Here is a 21064-nt window from a genome sequence, read left to right as displayed (position 1 = left end):
AGCTAGAATATATGTTTCCTTGGGCTACAAAATAATATTACAGCATGCAATGGTGTGTGTATTGTACAGTTGATTGCATTCAATGTACAGCTTAAGTGCCCTATAGGGCGTACTCTAATGTATTGTATGTTAAAAGTACATCTCCTAGAACACCAGTGTTTCCCCTACCATTGTTCAAGCAGGGCGAGCCACCTAACTATGTTAGACCCAAGCCTAACAAACCTTGGTATCTATGGATTTCAATTTACAATTTCAGTGCCGGAGGGCTTGGAAGTTTCTTTGGGAAAACTGCTGTACGGTGTGTGTGTGTGTGATTGTGTGTGTGTATGTGTGTGTGAGTGTCTCACCCCAGTCGGAGCGGTGCTCCCCGGCCCCCCTCGTTACCCTCCATTAGGGCTGACGACTCTTCCATCAGGGCGGGGTCCTCCATCTGTGGAATGTAAGGAAGATGATGATGGTGATGATGATGGAGATAGGAGGCAGATGCAATTTAGTCTGGCGTCACAAACCACCAACCACATTGTTAAGATACACTATATATACAAAAGTATGTGGACATCCCTTCAAATTAGTGGATTCGGTTATTTCAGCCACACCCGTTGCTGACAGGTGTATAAAATCAAGCACACAGTCATGACATCTCCATAGACAAATATTGGCAGTAGAATGGCCTTATTGAAGAGCTCAGTAACGTTCAATGTGGCGCTGTCATAGGATGCCACCTTTCCAACAAGTCAATTCGACAAATTTCTGCCCTGCTAGAGCTGCCCCGGTCAACTGTAAGTGCTGTTATTGTGAAGTGGAAACATCAAGGAGCAACAACGACTCAGCCACGAAGTGGTAGGCAATACATGCTCAACACATGAACGGGACCACCGAATGCTGAAGTGAGTAAAAATCGTCTGTCCTCGGTTGCAACACTCACTAACGAGTTCCAAACTGCCTCTGGAAGAAACGTCAGCACTTAACTGTTCATCGGGAGCTTTATGAAATAGGTTTCCATGGCCGAGCAGCCGCACACAATCCTAAGATCACCATGCACAATGCCAAGCGTCGGCTGGAGTGGTGTAAAGCTCGCCACCATTGGACTCCGGAGCAGTGGAAACGAGTTCTCTGAAGGGATGAATCATGCTTCACCATCTGGCTTTCTGACGGATGAATCTGGGTTTGGCGGATGCCAGGAGAACGCTACCTACCGAATGCATAGTGCAACTGTAAAGTTTGGTGGAGGAGAAATAATGGTCTGGGTCTGTTTTTCATGGTTCTGGCTAGGCCCCTTAGTTCCTGTAAAGGGAAATCTTAACGCTACAGCATAGAATTACATTCTAGACAATTCTGTGCTTCCAACTTTGTGGCAACAGTTTGGGGAAGACCCTTTCCTGTTTTAGCATGACAATTCCCCCGTGCACAAAGCGAGGTCCATAAACTTGACTGGCCTGCACCGAGCCCTGACCTCAACCCCTTCAAACACCTTTGGGATGAATTGGAACGCCGTCTGCGAGCCAGGCCTAATCGGCCAACATCAGTGCCCGACCTCACTAATGCTCTTGTAGCTAAATGGAAGCATGTCCCAACATCTAGTGGAAAGCCTTCGCAGAAGAATGGAAGCTGTTACAGCAGCAAAGGGGGGACCAACTCCATATTAATTCCCATGATTTTGGAATGAGATGTTCGATGAGCAGGTGTCCACATACTTTTGGTCATGTAATGTAGCTAGTAATTGCTACTTTGAGAATAATCCTACTACGAATTAGGTCAAATTTTCTAATTTCCAGAATTGACTGAATTGAATTGACCCCAACCCTGGTGTCTGTGGAGGTAGAGGTCCATTTGGGATTGAGCAAAACAGAGGTTGCGTTCCAGGTGAACTTCATTGCAGACGTTGCATTGCATCAAACAATGGTTGTGTGCCATGTCATTGACTGAGCAGTCGGTCATCAAATTGCTATATCATATGATGTGGGTAACTGATATTGTGAGATCTGCGTGGTGAGATCTGGCATGCATCTGCAATGTAGTCCGCCTGGAACGTGCACAAAATATTGGAGTGGAGGTACTCGCTGACCTCGTCAAAGAACTGCTGGGTACGTCGCAGGATGTGCTTGAGCTCAGTCAGCTCCAGGAAGTTCTTCTTCAGGGCTTCCTGGTTGGTGTTGATCTCCTTCAGCTCGTTCTCCAGCTTCTCAAACGTGGCCTGTCAATCAAACAGAGACAACCAATGAGATTGGGCTTTAGGATGGGGCGCGATTCGAAAATGGTAGAAGGGGTCATAGAAATAGAATCACTATAATGGACATAGCCTTTACTTCCTGCTTTACTCCCATTGGTACACTTTTAAAATGGCTGCCGGTACACCCATTACAGACCCATTGATTTGAATGAGGATACCCGCAGTCATGGGCCCTAACATGAATCCTACCTATATCCTATAATTATGGCCAATGTCCGGTAAAGTGTCATCATGGCTATTGGCTAGAGCAGGTGAACTGCTGCACAGTTCCACTTCACTGTCAGGTAGGCCCTTACATAAAAAAACACATGATTTCACATGTGGAAAATCCCGTTTTCACATTGCTTTAAATGTTGTCACATGTTATTACATTAACTTCACATAAGAAGTTTTGGAACACGTCACATGTGATCACGTGAAAGTCGTGTGGTTTTTCCGTAAATGGAGTAGTAGTGTAAGGCAAAATAAGATGATTAAATGATCTGTGAAATTGTGTTGTGCTAAATTTGGGTTGATGTCAATGGCATTCCTAATTTCATATTACTGACGTACAGTATTAAACAGGGATAGATACCTCCAGGTCAATCATATCCCTAGGGAAGGGGACTTCGGGGTTCTCTCCTGTATCCACAGTTGGGATGTTGGCTTTTTTAATCTCCTTCTCGACAAACCCTGGAAAGCAAAACACCAGGTAATATTCAATACATGTGCGAGTTTCTACCCTGGTTGCCAGTCTGTTTCTGATCTCTTGCCAACTCCTTATGGAATTGTCATGCCAAATTGCTTGACAATGGCAATGTACGTAGTAGGCAGAAGCACAAACAGATCTGGGACCAAGCCATTGAGTTTCTGCATTGTGGGAGAAATAGACATATGTGTGCCATTCTGTGCGTGGTATTCTTAGCAATACTATATCACAATGTACAGTGAATTCGGAAAGTATTCAGACCCCTTGACTTTTTCCACATTTTGTTACGTTACAGACTTATTCTAAAATTGCTAAATAAAAAATCCCTCATCAATCTACACACAATACCCCATCACGACAAAGCGAAAACAGGTTTTAAGTCTCTGTTCACCGGACGTGCTACCTGTCCCAGTCCTGCTGTTTTCAACTCTCTAGAGACAGCAGGAGTGGAAGAGATACTACTCTAAATGATGGGCTATGAAAAGCCAACTGACATTTACTCCTGAGTTACTGACCTGTTGCACCCTCGACAACCACTGTGATTATTATTATTTGACCCTGCTGGTCATCTATGAACATTTGAACATCTTGGCCATGTTCTGTTATAATCTCCATCCGGCACAGCCAGAAGAGGACCGGCCACCCCTCATAGCGTGGTTCCTCTCTAGGTTTCTTCCTAGGTTCTGGCTTTTCTAGGGAGTTTTTCCTAGCCACCGTGCTTTTACACCTGCATTGCTTGCTGTTTGGGGTTTTAGGCTGGGTTTCTGTACAGCACTTTGTGACATCAGCTGATGTAAGAAGGGCTTTATAAATAAATTTGATTGATTGATTAAGAAATGTTTGCACATTTATAAAAAACAAAAAAACTCAAATACCTTATTTACATAAGTATTCAGACCCTTTGCTATAAGACTTGAAATTGAGTTCAGGTGCATCCTATTTCTATTGATCATCCTTGAGATGTTTCTACAACCTGATTGGAGTCCACGTGGTAAATGCAATTGATTGGACATGATTTGGAAAGGCACACACCTGTTTATATAAGGTCCCACAGCTGACAGTGCATGTCAGAGCAAAACCAAGCCTTGAGGTCGAATGAATTGTCCGTAGAGCACTAAGACAGGATTGTGTCGAGGCACAGATCTGGGAAGGGTAACAAAAAATGTCTGACGGTGACTCTGACAGAGCTACAGAGTTCCTCTGTGGAGATGGGAGAACTTTCCAGAAGGACAACCATCTCTGCAGCACTCCACCAATCAGGCCTTTATGGTAGAGTGGCCAGACGGAAGCCACTCCTCAGTAAAATGCACATGACAGCCCACTTGTAGTTTGCCAAAAGGCATCTAAAGGACTCTCAGACCATGATAAACAAGATTCTCTGGTCTGATAAAACCAAGATTGAACTCTTTGACCTGAATGCCAAGAGTCAAATCTGGAGGAAACCTGGCACCATTCCTACGGTGAAGCATGGTGGTGGCAGCATCATGCTGTGGGGATGCTTTTCAGCGGAAACTAGGGAGACTAGTCAGGATCGTGGGAAAGATGAACGAAGCAAAGTACCTTCCAACAGGATAACGACCCTAAGCACACAGCCAAGATAACGCAGGAGTGGCTTCGGGACAAGTCTCTGGATGTCCTTGAGTGGCCCAGCCAGAGGCCGGACTTAAACCAGATCGAACATCTCTGGAGAGACCTGAAAATAGCTATGCAGCGACGCTCCCCATCCAACCCAACAGAGCTTGAGAGGATCTGCAGAGAAGAATGGGAGAAACTTCCCATATACAGATGTGCCAATGTAAGGTTCTGTATTTATTTTCTTAAGTCAACCTTGTTTTCTGTTTCGTTGTGTTCTTGAACGTAGACTGTTTCTTTGTGTTTTTGAACGTAGCCCTGTCTTTCATTTTTTGTTCATTGATTTCATCTGTGTTAGTTACTCACCTGGTCTCATCAGCTCCTTATTTAGTTCAGTTAATTCTGTTTGTGCCTTTGTGAAGTATTGTTCGTTTTGACTCTACTAATCCTTTTCCTAGCTCATTTGTGTGAACCTTCAGTCCTAGTTTTGATTCACCTGCCTGTTTGCCTACCTGTGTATGACCATTGCTTGCCTGTGACCACGATTCCTGCCTTCTGCGAAGGTGAAATAAACATCACGGCACGTGAATCTACACCTTTTTCTCCCTGAGAATTCATTACAGCCAAGATTGTAGAGTCATACCCAAGAAGATTCAAGGCTGTAATCGCTGCCAAAGGTGCTTCATCAAAGTACTGAGTAAAGGGTCAGAATACTTATGTAAAATATATGTTTCATTTTTTTTTTTTATAAATTTGCACTTATTTATTATTGTGTGTAGATTGATGAGGGGGAAAAAACGATTCAATCCAAGGCTGTAATGTAACAAAATGTGGAAAAAGTCAAAGGGTCTGAATACTTTCCGAATGCACTATATATGTATGATTTTTGGTCTTGATGGGACTTTGTGTAGAGTTTATTAAAACATATACTTAATGTGGTATTATATGAACTGTCCCTGCTATGTTTTGCCCAAGCTGTCCATTCTGTTACCCACCTAGAAATAGGGAGGACCACAATGGAAATGTATTTATTGTGTAACACTTACTGTGTTTTTAATTCTCAAAAACATTGGATGTATTGTTGGCTCATTTGGCTGACATATACGTATATTAAATATGTCAAATAAAATGTATTCATTCAACATATTGTGAAATCACTCACTTAGTTTCCTGTCCATCTCCTCACACCTCCTCACTTCATTCACAAACTTCCTCTGGAACACATTCACGTCTGGGTTGAGCTAAAAATTCAAACAGAAACAGGTGTCAAAGTTGCCCTTCTTGGCCAGGTCTACCTTGGGAAAGAGGTATTCTGACCTCAATCGGACTTCCTGTTTAATTAAAGGTTAAATACTTTTTTTTATGGCTAGATGACTGGTATGTTACTTACATCGCGGAACTGAACCATTCCCAGTTCTCCCAGCTCGCTGACACAGCAGTAGGCTGCCTCAGACTGGAGGAAGAGCTGGGCAAGCGTCATCTCCTCGCTCCTGAACAGTTCCCCCATGGTGACCACCTGACACACTCACCCCTTTAAGGTAAAAAAAAATACCCCTGTTGGCAAAATTCAGGGCAAAATGACTAGGACAGACGGGCGGGCGGACGGATAGATAGTTAGCCTGAACAAAGTTGGGTTGGTGTGTCTCTAGCTTGAACAGTTCAAGAGCAGTAGGTCTAGCATTTGGACTACCATTCAAAAGTTTGGGGTCACTTAGAAATGTCCTTGTTTTTGAAAGAAACGCTTTTTTTTTACCATTAAAATGTCATCAAATTGATCAGAAAAACAGTGTCCAAACTTTTGACTGGTACTGTATGTCATTCTTCTAATTCTATGGCTTCCTTTTTCTTTCCAGATGCGAAAGGACTGTCATCAGCATCAGTCAACACCGATATGAGGATTAACTGTCCGTGTCCAATGGAAATCCTACTCGTGCTTAAAGACGCTATCCTAAAAAATATATCCGCTGCCCAGGTAGTCAACCCGAACATAATTCATATAGATTAGGTATATTCTAATACAGTTCTAAAATGTTCTAAATAACATAAAGCATATTACGTTCAATCGTTAAAATATCAAATATTCTCTCAATTTCAGAAAGCGATGTCGTTTTCTCTGCTGCACTGTCCTTCATCTCAAGGACGCCATTATGATGCTGCAGCTGTAGGCTACCACTAGACTACCGAGCATCTTTCATAATATGATGAAGGCAACCGTGAACACGGGGAATAAGGATAGGAATATTATTGATGAATTCATATACGTCTTTCTAACAATTATGTAGGCTCATTGAAAATGATGAAGACACATGTCTAAAATATTGCTTGAAATGACCGGCTATGGCCATATTTCAACCAAAATGACGCCGAAATAAATACATAGCACCTGTTTGATGGTCACTGAAATAAACATTTGAGTATTATGAATAGATAATAATGAATTTCGTTTTTTATCACAAACGGTTATATTTTGACCGAAGGCCGCATCGCATCATCAGCTGAAGTGTATGGACCAGAGAGGAAACGTTCTCAAGGTGAGGACTCGCGCAAGATGACACGTTCAAATTCACCATAAAAATAAATAAATGCATTTCTGTTTGATACCGTTCTGTTTGTAAAATTCACATTTACATATAATAGATTTAATCAGTTATGAATTAGCTTACTTGTGATAAAATCCTTCAGAATTTCTCCAGGTCGAACGAAAGGCGCTCTCCTCACGAATCAATGTGACATCTTCTGGGGGATGGTCATGTGATGAGTTGGGATGCTGCAAGGCTGTGCGATGAGTGTGGCTTTCGACGTCAGCCACACTTGAGTTGAGCTATTACAATGGGGATTTATATTATGTAATGACGGTAGGCTACAAATATCTATGGATGGACTTAATACACTATTTGATATCCATTTGATGTCATTAATTTCATGTAATTAATTCAAATCTGTCATTCAAATGGTTGCCAATACCATTTATTTAGAAATTAATTTAGATGACAGATTTTGAAATGAATTTGAATGGCTGATGAATGTCAAGCCGGATGCGCTTTCACGCCGCTATAGCCCCGAGACTACACCCTCGGACCCCGAGACCATCCTTCCTACCAAATCAAATCAAATGTTATTGGTCACATACACATGGTCAGCAGATGTTAATGCGAGTGCTTCTAGTTCCGACCGTGCAGTAATATCTAACAAGTAATCTAACAATTTCACAACAACTACCTTATACACACATGTGTAAAGGAATGAATAAGAATATGTACATATAAATATATGGATTAGCATGGCATAGGATTAGCATGCGGCATAGCCAAGATGCAGTAGATGGTATAGAGTACAGTATATACATATGAGATGAGTAATGTAGGGTATGTAAACATTATATAAAATGGCATTGTTTAAAGTGACTAGTGATACATTTATTACATCCAATTTTAAATTATTAAAGTGGCTGGAGATTTGAGTCAGTATGTTGGCAGCAGCACACTCAATGTTAGTGATGGCTGTTTGTTATAACAGTCTGATGGCTTTGAGATAGAAGCTGTTTTTCAGTCTCTCGGTCCCAGCTTTGATGCACCTGTACTGACCTCGCCTTCTGGATGATAGTGGGGTGAACAGGCAGTGGTTCAGGTGGTTGTGGTCCTTGATGATCTTTTTGGCCTTCCTGTGACATCGGGTGGTGTAGGTGTCCTGGACGGCAGGTAGTTTGGCCCCGGTGATGCATTGTGCAGACCTTACTACCCTCTGTAAAGCCTTATGGTTGTGGGTGGAGCAGTTGCCGTATACAGCCCGACAGGACGCTTTTGATTGTGCATCTGTAAAACTTTGTGAGTGTTTTCGGTGACAAGCCAAATTTCTTCAGACTCCTGAGGTTGAAGAGGTGCTGTTGCGCCTTCTTCGCCACGCTGTCTGTGTGGGTGGATCATTTCAGTTTGTCCGTGATGTGCACGCCGAGGAACTTAAAACTTTCCACCTTCTCCACTTCTGTCCCGTCGATGTGGATGGGGGGGTGCTCCCTTTGCTGTTTCCTGAAGTCCACGATCATCTCCTTTGTTTTGTTGGCGTTGAGTGTTAGGTTATTTTCCTGACATCACACTCCGAGGCCCCTCACCTCCTCCCTGTAGGTCATCTCGTCGTTGTTAGTAATCAAGCCTACCACTGTAGTGTCGTCTGCAAACTTGATGATTGAGTTGGAGGCGTGCATGGCCACGCAGTCATGGGTGAACAGGGAGCACAGGAGAGGGCTGAGCACGCACCCTTGTGGGGCCCCAGTGTTGAGGATCAGCGGGGTGGAGATGTTGTTTCCTACCCTCACCACTTGGGGGCGGCCCGTCAGAAAGTCCAGGACCCAGTTGCACAGGGCGGGGTCGAGACCCAGGGTCTCGAGCTTAATGACGAGTTTGGAGGGTACTATGGTGTTAAATGCTGAGCTATAGTCATTGAACAGCATTCTTACATAGGTATTCCTCTTGTCCAGATGGGATAGGGCAGTGTGCAGTTTTATGGCGATTGCATCATCTGTGGACCTATTGGGGCAGTAAGCAAATTGAAGTGGGTCAAGGGTGACAGGTAAGGTGGAGGTGATATGATCCTTGACTAGCCTCTCAAAGCACTTCATGATGACAGAAGTGAGTGCTACGGGGAAATAGTAATTTAGTTCAGTTACCTTTGCGTTCTTGGGTACAGGAACAATGGTGGCCATCTTGAAGCATGTGGGGACAGCAGACTGGGATAAGGAGAGATTTAATATGCCCGTAAACACACCAGCCAGCTGGTCAGCGCATGCTCTGAGGATGTGGCTAGGGATGCCGTCTGGGCCGGGGAAGGGTACCAGGGTTAACACGTTTAAACGACTTACTCACATTGGTCACGGAGAAGGAGAGCCCACAGTCCTTGGTAGCGGGTCGCGTTGGTGGCACTGTATTATCCTCAAAGCGGGCAAAGAAGGCGTTTAGTTTGTCTGGAAGCAAGACGTCAGTGTCCGTGACGTGGCTGGTTTTCCTTTTGTAGTCTGTGATTGGCTGTAAACCCTGCCACATACGTCTCGTGTCTGAGCCGTTGAATTACGACTCTGCTTTGTCTCTATACTGACATTTCACTTGTTTGATTGCCTTGCGGAGGAAATAACTACACTGTTTGTATTCGGCCATAATCCCAGTCCCCTTTCCATGGTAAAATGCGGTCGTTCACGCCCTTCAGTTTTGCTTGAATGCCGTCATCTAACCACGGTTTCTGGTTAGGGTAGGTTTTAATAGTCACAGTGGGTACAACATATCCTATGCACTTCCTTATAAACTCACTCACTGAGTCAGCGTACACGTCGATATTATTCTCTGAGGCTACCCGGAACATGTCCCAGTCCGCGTGATCAAAACAATCTTGAAGTGTGGATTCTGAATGGTCAGACCAGCATTGAATGCAGGTACATCCTGCTTAAGTTTCTGCCTATAGGAAGGGACGAGAAAAATGGAGTCGTGGTCAGATTTGCCAAAAGGAGGGCAGAGGAGGGACTTTTATGCTTTGTGGAAGTTAGAGTAGCAGTGATCCAGAGTTTTGCCAGAGCGAGTACTACAGTCAATATGCTGATAGAATTTAGGTAGCCTTGTTCTCAAATTTGCTTTGTTAAAATCCCCAGCTACAATAAATGCAGCCTCAGGATATATCGTTTCCAGTTTGCATAAAGTCCAGTGAAGTTCCTTGAGGGCCATCGTGGTATTGGCTTTAAGGGGGATATACACAGCTGTGACAATAACCTAGGAGTATTCTGTTGGGAGATAACTTGGTCGGCATTTGATTGTGAGGAATTCTAGGTCAGGAGAACAAAAGGACTTGAATTCCTGTATGTTGTTACAATTACACCATGAGTCGTTAACCATGAAACATACACCCCCGCCCTTCTTCCCGGAGAGATGTTTATTCCTGTCGGCACGACATACAAAGAATTCAGGTGGCTGTATCGACTCCGACAGCATATCCCGAGAGAGCCATGTTTCCGTATTTAAAATGAAATACTTTTAGACTTTTACACAAGTAGTAGTTTACAGTGTGACTCACTTTTACATGAATCATTTTCTATTAAGGTATCTTTACTTTTACTCAAGTATGACCATTGAGTACTTTTTCCACCACTGCCCAAAGCTAACGTTATAAGCAGCCAGCTAGCTTCAATGAGGCTTGTTCGGATCTGGTTGTGTGTTGTGAAGGTAGCCACAATAAGGATTAGCCACAATAGTGGCGTTTGTGGTTTGCCTTCAAAATAAAAGTCCCTCTTTGAAAGTGACGTAAATGTTTACTATTCGTGGAATCATGCCACATTTAGACTAGATAATGTTAAACAAGGTTGGAGTGTTGGAATGTGGTGCAATGAAATGTGGTATCAGAATAAATGGTGACACCCACAGAACACAACTGTGAAGAGTTTACACAAGTTTAGCATCATATATCTTATTGCAGGACGTTGGCTGTGGGAAATCACCTCTCCATTCAGCCAATTGTGGTATTGACATTGAAATTGTACTGTGCAGCCTTACCTAAGGATTTGGGATAAATTAAATGGGGTATCAGTCGACTCAGAACCCAAGTGCTTTTTCCCCAAAGTCCAGGTTGTATTGTTTTCCCTCTGGAATGGTGTTTAATACAGATAGTTGGTTGACTGGTACAACAAATGTGGCTCATTCCACAGTGGTTTCAGAGTCCCGCATTAAACGCTAATGTTCTGAGGGTGTCACTGAGTAGACTGATACCCCATGTCATTGATCCACAATCTATAGGTAAGGTTGTACAGTGAAATAAGTATTTCCCCAGTGCTATTCTAAACTCTAATACATCCACAATGTGATTTAAACAGATTTTTGTCAAATTAACAAATTCTTGTCTTTTGTTGAATTTATGTAACAACATTCCAAACTCATTTAGCATGATGTATTCCATTATGGCACTATTTGAATTCATTTTGATCACGTTCAATTAGATACTTTTAGCTTCACATAGGTGTCTTGCTTCACATAGGTGTCAAGCTTCACATAGGTGAGTCTGACCATCATTAATCAAATAAGAGTTGTCTTATAAATTAGGGGTATTTTAGATTATGACACCTAACTAGATAGTTACAGTAGCTAGCTAACTATAGCTACTGAAACAGATTTTGTTGTTTTGCTATGTTTTTGGAGAAGAACATTGTTTGCATCCATCAGCTAGCTAGCTTCTTTTATGACCAGCACTGTCCCAGAGCCTTGGGAAGTGTGTCTGCGCTCATGTGCGCCAGAGGCAGGTGCGCGAGACAAAACTTTAGCAGCATCATATCATACGTATCGCTGAATCACCTTGACATATGAAATACGAGTGATAGTGTAATCTGTGTTTAATAACTACGTAAAAAACGTATGAACGTGTTAAATTATTATGTGACGTGCAGTCATATTCAGGTCCTGATTGGTCAACAAGCTTATTTGACGTGTTTATTTGGTGTATCTTTTTTGACACACAAAGACCCAAATGGCGTATTTAAGAATTATACTTTACCTAGCTTCATGACTGTGGGCATTTTTTCTTACTTTTTGTTCTAATTAGATACGGCTAGAAGGGCCATGGGTCATATTAGATTGTGTAGAAATGCAATAAATGAGCTTTAGATGTCAAATTATCGAAGTTTGCACCACCTATTTTTATTTGCTCCAATGCTGTTTCAGTCATGAAGAGAAACAACATTGCAGCAGTTTCTGATTAATAAACATTGCCATTCTGGTGGGTGGTAATGTTCAAATAAAACCCCTGAAATGAAACAAAGGCTGAAAATAATTTGTATGTCATATCATAGGGAAAGACACCGCATTCACACGGATTTGTACGAAGTGGGCAGTTAGGATTTGTAATTTCAAGCCCAAATATACAGTTGAAGTCGGAAGTTTACATATACTTAGGTTGGAATCATTAAAACTAGTTTTTCAACCACTCCACAAATGTCTTGTTAACAAACTATAGTTTTGGCAAGTCGGTTAGGACATCTACTGTATCACAAATCCAGTGGGTCATAAGTTTACATATACTAAGTTGACTGTGCCTTTAAACAGCTTGGAAAATGCCAGAAAATGATGTCATGCTTTAGAAGCTTCTGATAGGCTAATTGACATCATTGTAGTCAATTGGAGGTGTACCTGTGGATGTATTTCAAGGCCTTACCTTCAAACTCAGTGCCTCTTTGCTTGACATCATGGGAAAATCAAAAGAAATCAGCCAAGACCTCAGAAAAAAATTTTGTAGACCTTCACAAGTCTGGTTCATCCTTGGGAGTAATTTCCAAACGCCTGAAGGTACCATGTTCATCTGTACAAACAATAGTAAGCAAGTATAAACACCATGGGACCACGCAGTCGTCATACCGCTCAGGAAGGAGAGACGTTGTGTCTCCTAGAGATGAACGTACTTTGGTGCGAAAAGTGCAAATCAATCCCAGAACAACAGCAAAGGACCTTGTGAAGATGCTGGAGGAAACAGGTACAAAAGTATCTATATCCACAGTAAAACGAGTCCTATATCGACATAACCTGAAAGGCCGCTCAGCAAGGAAGAAGCTACTGCTCCAAAACCGCCATAAAAAAGTCAGACTACGTTTTGCAGTTGCACATGGGGACAAATATCGTACTTTTTGGAGAAATGTCCTCTGGTTTGATGAAACAAAAATAAAACTGTTTGGCCATAATGACCATCATTATGTTTGGAGGAAAAAGGGGGAGGCTTGCAAGCCGAAGAACACCATCCCAACCGTGAAGCACGGGGGTGGCAGCATCATGTTGTGGGGGTGTTTTGCTGCAGGAGGGACTGGTGCACTTCACAAAATAGATGGCGTCATGAGGTAGGAAAATTATGTAGATATATTCAAGCAACATCTGAAGACATCAGTCAGGAAGTTAAAGCTTGGTCACAAATGGGTCTTCCAAATGGACAATGACCCCAAGCATACTTCCAAAGTGGTGGCAAAATGGCTTAAGGACAACAAAGTCAAGGTATTGGAGTGGCCATCACAAAGCCCTGACCTCAATCCTATAGATAATTTGTGGGCAGACCTGAAAAAGCGTGTGCGAGCAAGGAGGCCTACAAACCTGACTCAGTTACACAAGCTCTGCCAGGAGGAATGGCCCAAAATTCACCCAACTTATTGTGGGAAGCATGTGGAAAGCTACCCAAAACGTTTGACCCAAGTTAAACAATTTAAAGGCAGTGCTACCAAATACTAATTGAGTGTATGTAAACTTCTGACCCACTGTGAATGTGATGAAAGAAATACAATTTGAAATAAATCATTCTCTCTACTATTATTCTGACATTTCACATACTTAAAATAAAGTGGTGATCCTAACTGACCTAGCTAGACAGGGAATTTTTACTACGATTAAATGTCAGGAATTGTGAAAAACTGAGTATAAATGTATTTGCCTAAGATGTATGTAAACTTCCGACTTCAACTGTATCATACTTTGACTAAAACAATGAATTATTGACTTAAATCCTTGTGCATCATCATATGCTCTGGCCATCGTCTGTCAGCTCGAGAAAAAACGTTGATTTCTACTGGTGTATGGGCATTTAAAAAGGCAATTAAGGTAGTAAGGCCTTGTTAGTCATAGTTTATCATCTCTGCACACATAAGAAAAACCTATAGCTTGTATCTGTAAAAATGTGCAATGTTGAAGTGCTGCTATGCTTTAAAAAAATGATGTAATGTTGACAGTTTTCTCTGCAGTAAGGTAAGGGTCAAAACACAGTATCCACTCCTTCTTTTGAAGAAAATGGACATCTGCCTGCTGGGCTGCGCCACTTCCTGTGCCACTTCCTGTGTTTTCTATTTGGTTTGTATGTTCGGTTTTTAAAGTAAAAGATAAATGGAAAGCATAGTATGCAGAACTGAATATGAATTGGATATAGATATGGATTGATGTTTGGAACTTAATTGCAATGATTTATGGACAAAACCATGCCTTAAGAATAAAGCTTTGAAAATGGTAATTTGTGTTTGCCTCTGCCTGCTCAACCCAGATCCCCAAAAATCGGTACATTTTCCACCATTGGACATATTTACAGTGTAAATGCACCAATGGACTGTGATGGGAACACATCAGTATATCTTTCTCTTGACATACACTGATAGAGCCAAACAATTCACGTATGCTTTTTATTGAAGTGAAAATAAAAAGGTTTCTCTAGTAGGGGTAGATTTTTAAACCTTGTCATAGTCAGGAGAGCCTATAGCCTTGAAGGCCCGGCAACACACATGAATCACATGAATCATGGATCAATAGATCGCTTGATGAAGCTGTCCAGGTTGGTTCCCTTGTACCGGTGCTTGAAGGAGTCGTAGACCCCACGTCTTTTGCTCTCGGAGGCGACCTTGGCACATATCAGGCTGTGTTTCTCCAGACGGTCAGGATGAAAGCGCCGGCCACAGATATCACACTCTTTCCGATTGCAGTCGGCCTTGCTCATCGACTGCTGGAACCCTCCTTGCTGTTTCGCCTCCACTACTTCGCACCTCTTCTTCTCCTGAAATGGATTCAAAGTCACCTGGAGGAAACAGGTGAACACTGTTACATGTCATGTGATATCTCAATTTTGCATACTATTCTCCAATAAAAATATATTGCAATACAAAATAACCTGATTCAAAGTCACCTTATCTAGCTTCTCTATCATGGTGGCCATCTTGGTCTTACTTGAGTTCTCTAGCCACACCTTGCTCATCCTGAGGCCTGCTGTGGGGGGCACAGGGAGTCTGGAGGGCGGATGCGGGGTAAAGCTAGCCTTCTGCTGAACTGAAGTATCTGTACTGAGGCCATGTTGTGAGCACAAATCCTCTAGTTGACTATTTCTCTTCGTCATCCAGGTGATCACTTGGTTCATCTGCTCCTTCTCCTCCCTCAGTTTCAGGTATTCCTGCAGTAATTCCTCATAACTTTCCGGAGGCTCCATTGCAAGCCAGTTGCTTTGATATCACTTTCTACATTGTTTTGGAGGTGCTGTTATATTTTCAGTGGTCAGCCATCAAATAGTTCAAACGGAATGTTCAAGGTGCACTGATCAATTATGAAATCATGGCTCACTTTGTTGGGCTCATAGAACTTAAGTATTCTAATTCCTAATTCTAGATGCGGTAAAGAGGTCAATGGAACCCGACCAAAACAATGGAAATGCCATGGAAACGCGTGGGGGAAGGATGCTCTGGGGGAAAGATCCCAAATCTCCATTTAGCCCCCCAGCAAAATGTGCCTACATTTAGGCTATTGTTTATATGTTTATTTCACACTATGTTGAAGTAAAACTTGGAGTATAATGCTTGTCTGGATGTCATCGTCACCAATCATCTGTATTACAGAATTTCAATAAGCATTTTTCTATGGCTACCCCTACCCCGGTCAACAGCTCTGCACCCCCCACAGCAACTTGCCCAAGCCTCCCCCACTTCTCCTTTACCCAAATCCAGATAGCTGATGTTCTGAAAGAGCTGCAAAATCTGGACCCCTACAAATCAGCTGGGCTAGACAATCTGGACCCTCTCTTTCTAAAATTATCCGCAGCAATTTTTGCATCCACGATTACTAGCCTGTTCAACCTCTCTTTCGTATCATCTGAAATCCCTAAAGATTGGAAAGCTGCCGGGGTCATCCTCCTCTTCAAAGGGGGAGACACTCTAGACCCAAGCTGTTACAGACTTATATCTATCCTACCCTGCCTTTCTAAAGTCTTCGAAAGCCAAGTTAACAAACAGATCACCGACCATTTCGAATCCCACCGTACCTTCTCCGCTATGCAATCTGGTTTCCGAGCTGGTCATGGGTGCACCTCAGCCACACTCAAGGTGCTAAACGATATCATAACCGGCATCGATAAAAGACAATACTGTGCAGCCTTCTTCATTGACCTGGCCAAGGCTTTCGACTCTGTCAATCACATTCTTATTGGCAGACTCAACAGCCTTGGTTTCTCAAATGACTGCCTCGCCTGGTTCACCAACTATTTTTCAGATAGAGTTCAGTGTGTTTGATTAGAGGGCCTGTTGTCCAGACCTCTGGCAGTCTCTATGGGGGTGCCACAGGGTTCAATTCTGGTGATTCTCCGATCCACCTCTACGCAGACGTCACCATTCTGTATACTTCTGGCCCTTCTTTGGACACTGTGTTAACAAACCTCCAGACGAGCCTCAATGTCATACAACACTCCTTCCGTGGCCCCCAACTGCTCTTAAATGCAAGTAAAACTAAATGCATGCTCTTCAACCGATCGCTGCCCGCACCCGCCCGCCCGTCTAGCATCACTACTCAGGACGGTTCTGACTTAGAATTTGTGGACAATTACAAATACCTAGGTGTCTGGTTAGACTGTAAACTCTGCTTCCAGACTCACATTAAGCATCTCCAATCCAAAATTAAATCTAGAATTGTCTTCCTATTTTGCAACAAAGCATCCTTCACTCATGCTGCCAAACATACCCTTGTAAAACTGACTATCCTACCGAACCTTGACTTCGGCGATGTCATTTACAAAATAGCCTCCAACACTCTACTCAGCAAATTGGATGTAGTCTATTACAGTGCCATCCGTTTTGTCACCAAAGCCCCATATACTACCCACCACTGCGACCTGTATGCTCTCGTTGGCTGGCCCTCGCTTCATATTCGTCGCCAAACCCACTGGCTCCAGGTCATCTATAAGTCTTTGCTAGGTAAAGCCCCACCTTATCTCAGCTCACTGGTCACTATAGCAGCACCCACCCGTAGCACGTGCTCCAGCAGGTATATTTCACTGGTCATTCCCAAAGCCAACTCCTCCTTTGGCCGCCTTTCCTTCCAGTTGTCTGCTGCCAATGACTGGAACGAATTGCAAAAATCACTGAAACTGGAGTCTTATATCTCCCTCACTAGCTTTAAGCATCAGCTGTCAGAGCAGCTTACCGATCATTGCACCTGTACACAGCCCATCTGTAAATAGCCCACCCAACTACCTCATCCCCATATTTATTTTTTGCTCCTTTGCACCCCAGTATCTCTACTTGCACATTCATCTTCTGCACGTCTATCACTCCAGTGTTAACGCTAAATTGTAATTATTTCGCCTCTATAGCCTATTTATTACCTTACCTCCCTAATCTTACTACATTTGCTCACACTGTATATAGATTATTCTATTGTGTTATTGACTGTACGTTTGTTTATCCCATGTGTAACTCTGTGTTGTTTGTGTCGCACTGCTTTGCTTTATCTTGGCCAGGTCGCAGTTTTAAATGAGAACTTGATCTCAACTGGCCTACCTGGGTAAATAAAGGTGAAATCAAAATAAATAAATACAATACAACAATTAAAAACAACTGACCACCGATTTCTGTATGCTAGCTATGCTACCAGCTTATTCGAATGGGAGATATCATTTGTCAGTTACTTCTTCTAAACCTGAAAAGGAAATTAACAGGGATACCTAGTACAACTGAATGCATTCAACCGAAACGTGTGGGACAACTTCTAAATGTTATGCAGCAAAAACAGCCAAATATATCGAAATCAGACTTTAGTAACCACATTGTGGGCCTGTTACTATACATAAATCTTTACGGATTTGAAGAATATCCACTTGGCTAGAACAGATTTGTTGAATGTGCGCCAATCCGACGTCCTTCTTCTATCCCCCACAGTCTGTGTTCCATTGACCTCTTTACTGCATCTATTGGTAATTTAATAGGATCTCTATGGTTGTGCTGAGTCTATGTCACAATGGCCCAGAACTACCCAGTTGATTCCACTAACTTCCGAATGTTTAGGTTGTCGCTGACTGATGTAAAGAATCATAGGTGGGTTGATATGATTTTTTTTTAAAGCTTGGTTTAACTATAATACACTACCGATATATAAAAGAACTCTGTATCTCAAATGATGTAAAATGGTATATAACAATTCTTGTTACATCTCAATCTATATGATATTTCCCCTTGAAGCAACTCTAATTTTTGCCTCTCATTCAGATGCTATTGTGTACCCATTCACCAAAGTGTATAAGACTTTGAGTTTTATGATCTATATAAAAAAAATACAGTCACTCAAAACCAGCTATCTCTAAATACACATTTTGATTGATTGTTTGCCAAACAGGGAGACTTCTCTAAAGGTTATTACTGTAATTGTCATACAACATAATTTGAAAATATACCCTCTAGTGAAGATTCTGGAAAATCAAGATGCCTTTCATAGGGGAGCCTGGAGTTGGTTGTCATACTTTTGACTCTTGTATGTATTCCTCAGCACTTGTATATCTTACAACACTCTTTTCAATATTAGGAGAAAGACCAATGTTGAAATGCGGACCATTTTTATCCTCATATCCAAAATGGAGTTATAAGCCATTAAACACACTCTGTCCACTTGTGACAACCAGCCCTACCGCGGGGTTGGTTGCCACAATGTTTGCTAGTAACTTATTCCCTTTGTAAAATGAAGCAATATAGCATCCAGCGTTTTAGAAATGGCCAGTCCTTGATCGAACAATATTCCTAACACAATTCCGCATTTTGTGCTTTGAGACAACCAACCCGGATCTCCCCTACGGGAGTTATTCATGTAAATATGGCCTTATCTGGATGATAGAAATCGACCACAATTGTGTGACTATCCACTTGTCTTATTCACCTCGTAGTCTTTCTTCAAATGTATCCTCTTTTTTAGGTTTAAAAAAACTTCATTTTAACATACTTAATACATTTAGTTTGTTTTCATCTGGCAGTGTGTATTTCCTATTAAGTACTTGTAGGCTGCTGCCATTATTGGCAAAACCTTAGGAATAGTGATGGTTTCTTTCCCCTTTACCTGAAAAACGGTGGTATTAGTAAAGTTATAAATACTGTAAAAGACAATGGCAGTAACAAGTAATTGGTCAAATACAAGTCCCCAATATAAAATAATGATGAGGCTAGTTATGCAGCATGTTTAGCTTTCAAATTCAGCAATACACAAACACACAGACACACACACCTCCACTTCTTCACATATTCGACAGAACCCCAAAAATATATATAATACAAATATATATATATACAGTATATACAGCACATTCGGAAAGTATTCAGACCCCTTGACTTTTTCCACATTTTGTTACGATACATCCTTATTCTAAAATTGATTAAATTGTATTATTTCCTAATCCATCTACACACAATACCCCATCATGACAAAGAAAAAAACAGGTTTTTAGAAATGTTAGCAAATTGATAAAAAATTAAAAACTGAAATATCACATTTACATAAGCATTCAGACCATTTACTCAGTACTCTGTTGAAGCACATTTCGCAGCAAGTACAGCCTCGTGTCTTCTTGGGAATGATGCTACAAGCTTGGCACACCTGTATTTGGGGAGCTTCTCCCATTCTTCTCTGCAGAACCTCTCAAGCTGTGTCAGGTTGGATAGGGAGCATCGCTGCACAGATATTTTCAGGTCTCTCCAGAGATGTTAGATCGGGTTCAAGTCCGGCCTCTGGCTGGGCCACTCAAGGGCATTCAGAGACTTGTCCTGAAGCCACTCCCACATTGTCTTGGCTGTGTGCCTAGGTTTGTGGTCCTGTTGGAAGGTGAACCTTCACCCCAGTCTGAGGTCCTGAGCACTCTGGAGCAGGTTTTCATCAAGTATATTTCTATATTTTGTTCCGTTCATCTTTCCCTCGATCCTGACTAGTCTCCCAGTACCTGCCGCTGAAAAACATCCCCACAACATGATACTGCCACCACCATGCTTCACCATAGGGATGGTGCCTGGTTTCCTCCAGAAGTGGCGCTTGGCATTCAGGCCAAAGAGTTCAATCTTGGTTTCATCAGACCAGAGAATCTTGTTTTACATTTTTGTGATATTTGATATTATATATAAAGTTCTTTGTTTCTGGCCATTTTGAGCCTGTTATCGAACCCACAAATGCTGATGCTCCAGGTACTCAACTAGTCTAAAGAATGCCAGTTGTATTGCTTCTTTAAACAGAACAACATTTTCCAGCTGTGCTAACATAATTGCAAAAGGGTTTTCTAATGATCAATTAGCCTTTTAAAATGATAAAGTTGGATTAGCTAACACAACGTGCCATTGGAACAGAGGAGTGATGGTTGCTGATAATGGGCCTCAGTACGCCTATGTAGATATTCCATTATAAATCAGCCATTTCCAGCTACTGTAGTAATTTACAACATTAACAATGTCTACACTGTACTTCTGATCAATTTGATGTTATTTTAATGGACAAAAAGGTGCTTTTCTTTGAAAAACAAGGACATTTCAATATGACCCCAAACTTTTGAACGGTAGTCTATTATGAATACTCCTACCTCACGTTCCTCCTGTTGCTGTGCCTGAGCTTGCATGTGACAGCCAGTCTACAACTCCACTCTAATTATTCCAACCATGCTGGAGAGAGCGGGATGGGGCCCAGAGGGATGGGGCCCAGAGGGATGGGCCGTCTGGGTCTGGGGGAGGTGGGGGCTGGGTTTCCCCACACGGCTGAGGTGGAGTCTCACGGACAGAGAGGAGGGGCCAGGGACGGGAAAGGAGAGGAGGGGAAAAG

General features: G+C 42.2%; 2 protein-coding genes across 6 annotated transcripts in view; both read right to left on the bottom strand.

The window, feature by feature from the left end:
* LOC106579135 (V-type proton ATPase 116 kDa subunit a1) overlaps positions 1 to 7323 on the bottom strand; it is a 33017-nt gene extending 25694 nt beyond the window's left edge. For 2 of the 4 annotated variants that reach the window (XM_014158724.2, XM_014158727.2), the window contains exons 1-6: positions 7154 to 7322; positions 5881 to 6021; positions 5653 to 5731; positions 2805 to 2902; positions 2066 to 2194; positions 348 to 430 (exon numbers count right to left, since the gene is read on the bottom strand). In XM_014158724.2, coding sequence (XP_014014199.1) covers positions 348 to 430; positions 2066 to 2194; positions 2805 to 2902; positions 5653 to 5731; positions 5881 to 5997 — 506 coding nt within the window. In that variant the 5' untranslated portion in view covers positions 5998 to 6021; positions 7154 to 7322. Of the gene's footprint in view, positions 1 to 347; positions 431 to 2065; positions 2195 to 2804; positions 2903 to 5652; positions 5732 to 5880; positions 6045 to 7153 lie in introns of all 4 variants that reach the window. The other 2 variants (XR_006760754.1, XM_014158726.2) reach the window with 2 other exon arrangements.
* A 7326-nt stretch (positions 7324 to 14649) lies between these two features.
* LOC106579137 (zinc finger C2HC domain-containing protein 1C) lies at positions 14650 to 21047 on the bottom strand. 2 transcript variants are annotated; one of them, XM_014158731.2, is made up of 2 exons: positions 20829 to 21047; positions 14650 to 15044 (listed from the first exon to the last, which is right to left on the bottom strand). In XM_014158731.2, exons 1-2 carry the CDS (start codon positions 20862 to 20864, stop codon positions 14769 to 14771), a joined length of 312 nt encoding a protein of 103 aa, XP_014014206.1. In that variant the 5' UTR covers positions 20865 to 21047; the 3' UTR covers positions 14650 to 14768. The 2 variants fall into 2 exon arrangements, with proteins under 2 accessions (XP_014014206.1, XP_014014204.1); XM_014158729.2 differs by lacking the exon at positions 20829 to 21047 and adding an exon at positions 15153 to 15846.
* Positions 21048 to 21064: the final 17 nt, after the last annotated feature.

Source organism: Salmo salar, chromosome ssa19, assembly GCF_905237065.1.
Source record: "Salmo salar chromosome ssa19, Ssal_v3.1, whole genome shotgun sequence".
NCBI classification, from domain to species: domain Eukaryota; kingdom Metazoa; phylum Chordata; class Actinopteri; order Salmoniformes; family Salmonidae; genus Salmo; species Salmo salar.
This window is presented reverse-complemented; position numbering and strand designations above follow the sequence as displayed.

Excerpts from the sequence above, each read along its gene's own strand:
- LOC106579137 (XM_014158729.2), bottom strand. The coding sequence starts at position 15,449 with ATGGAGCCTCCGGAAAGTTATGAGGAATTACTGCAGGAATACCTGAAA. Across the intron at positions 15,045-15,152 it reads TGATAGAGAAGCTAGATAAG|GTGACTTTGAATCCATTTCA; the intron begins GTGACTTTGAAT and ends TGTTTCCTCCAG.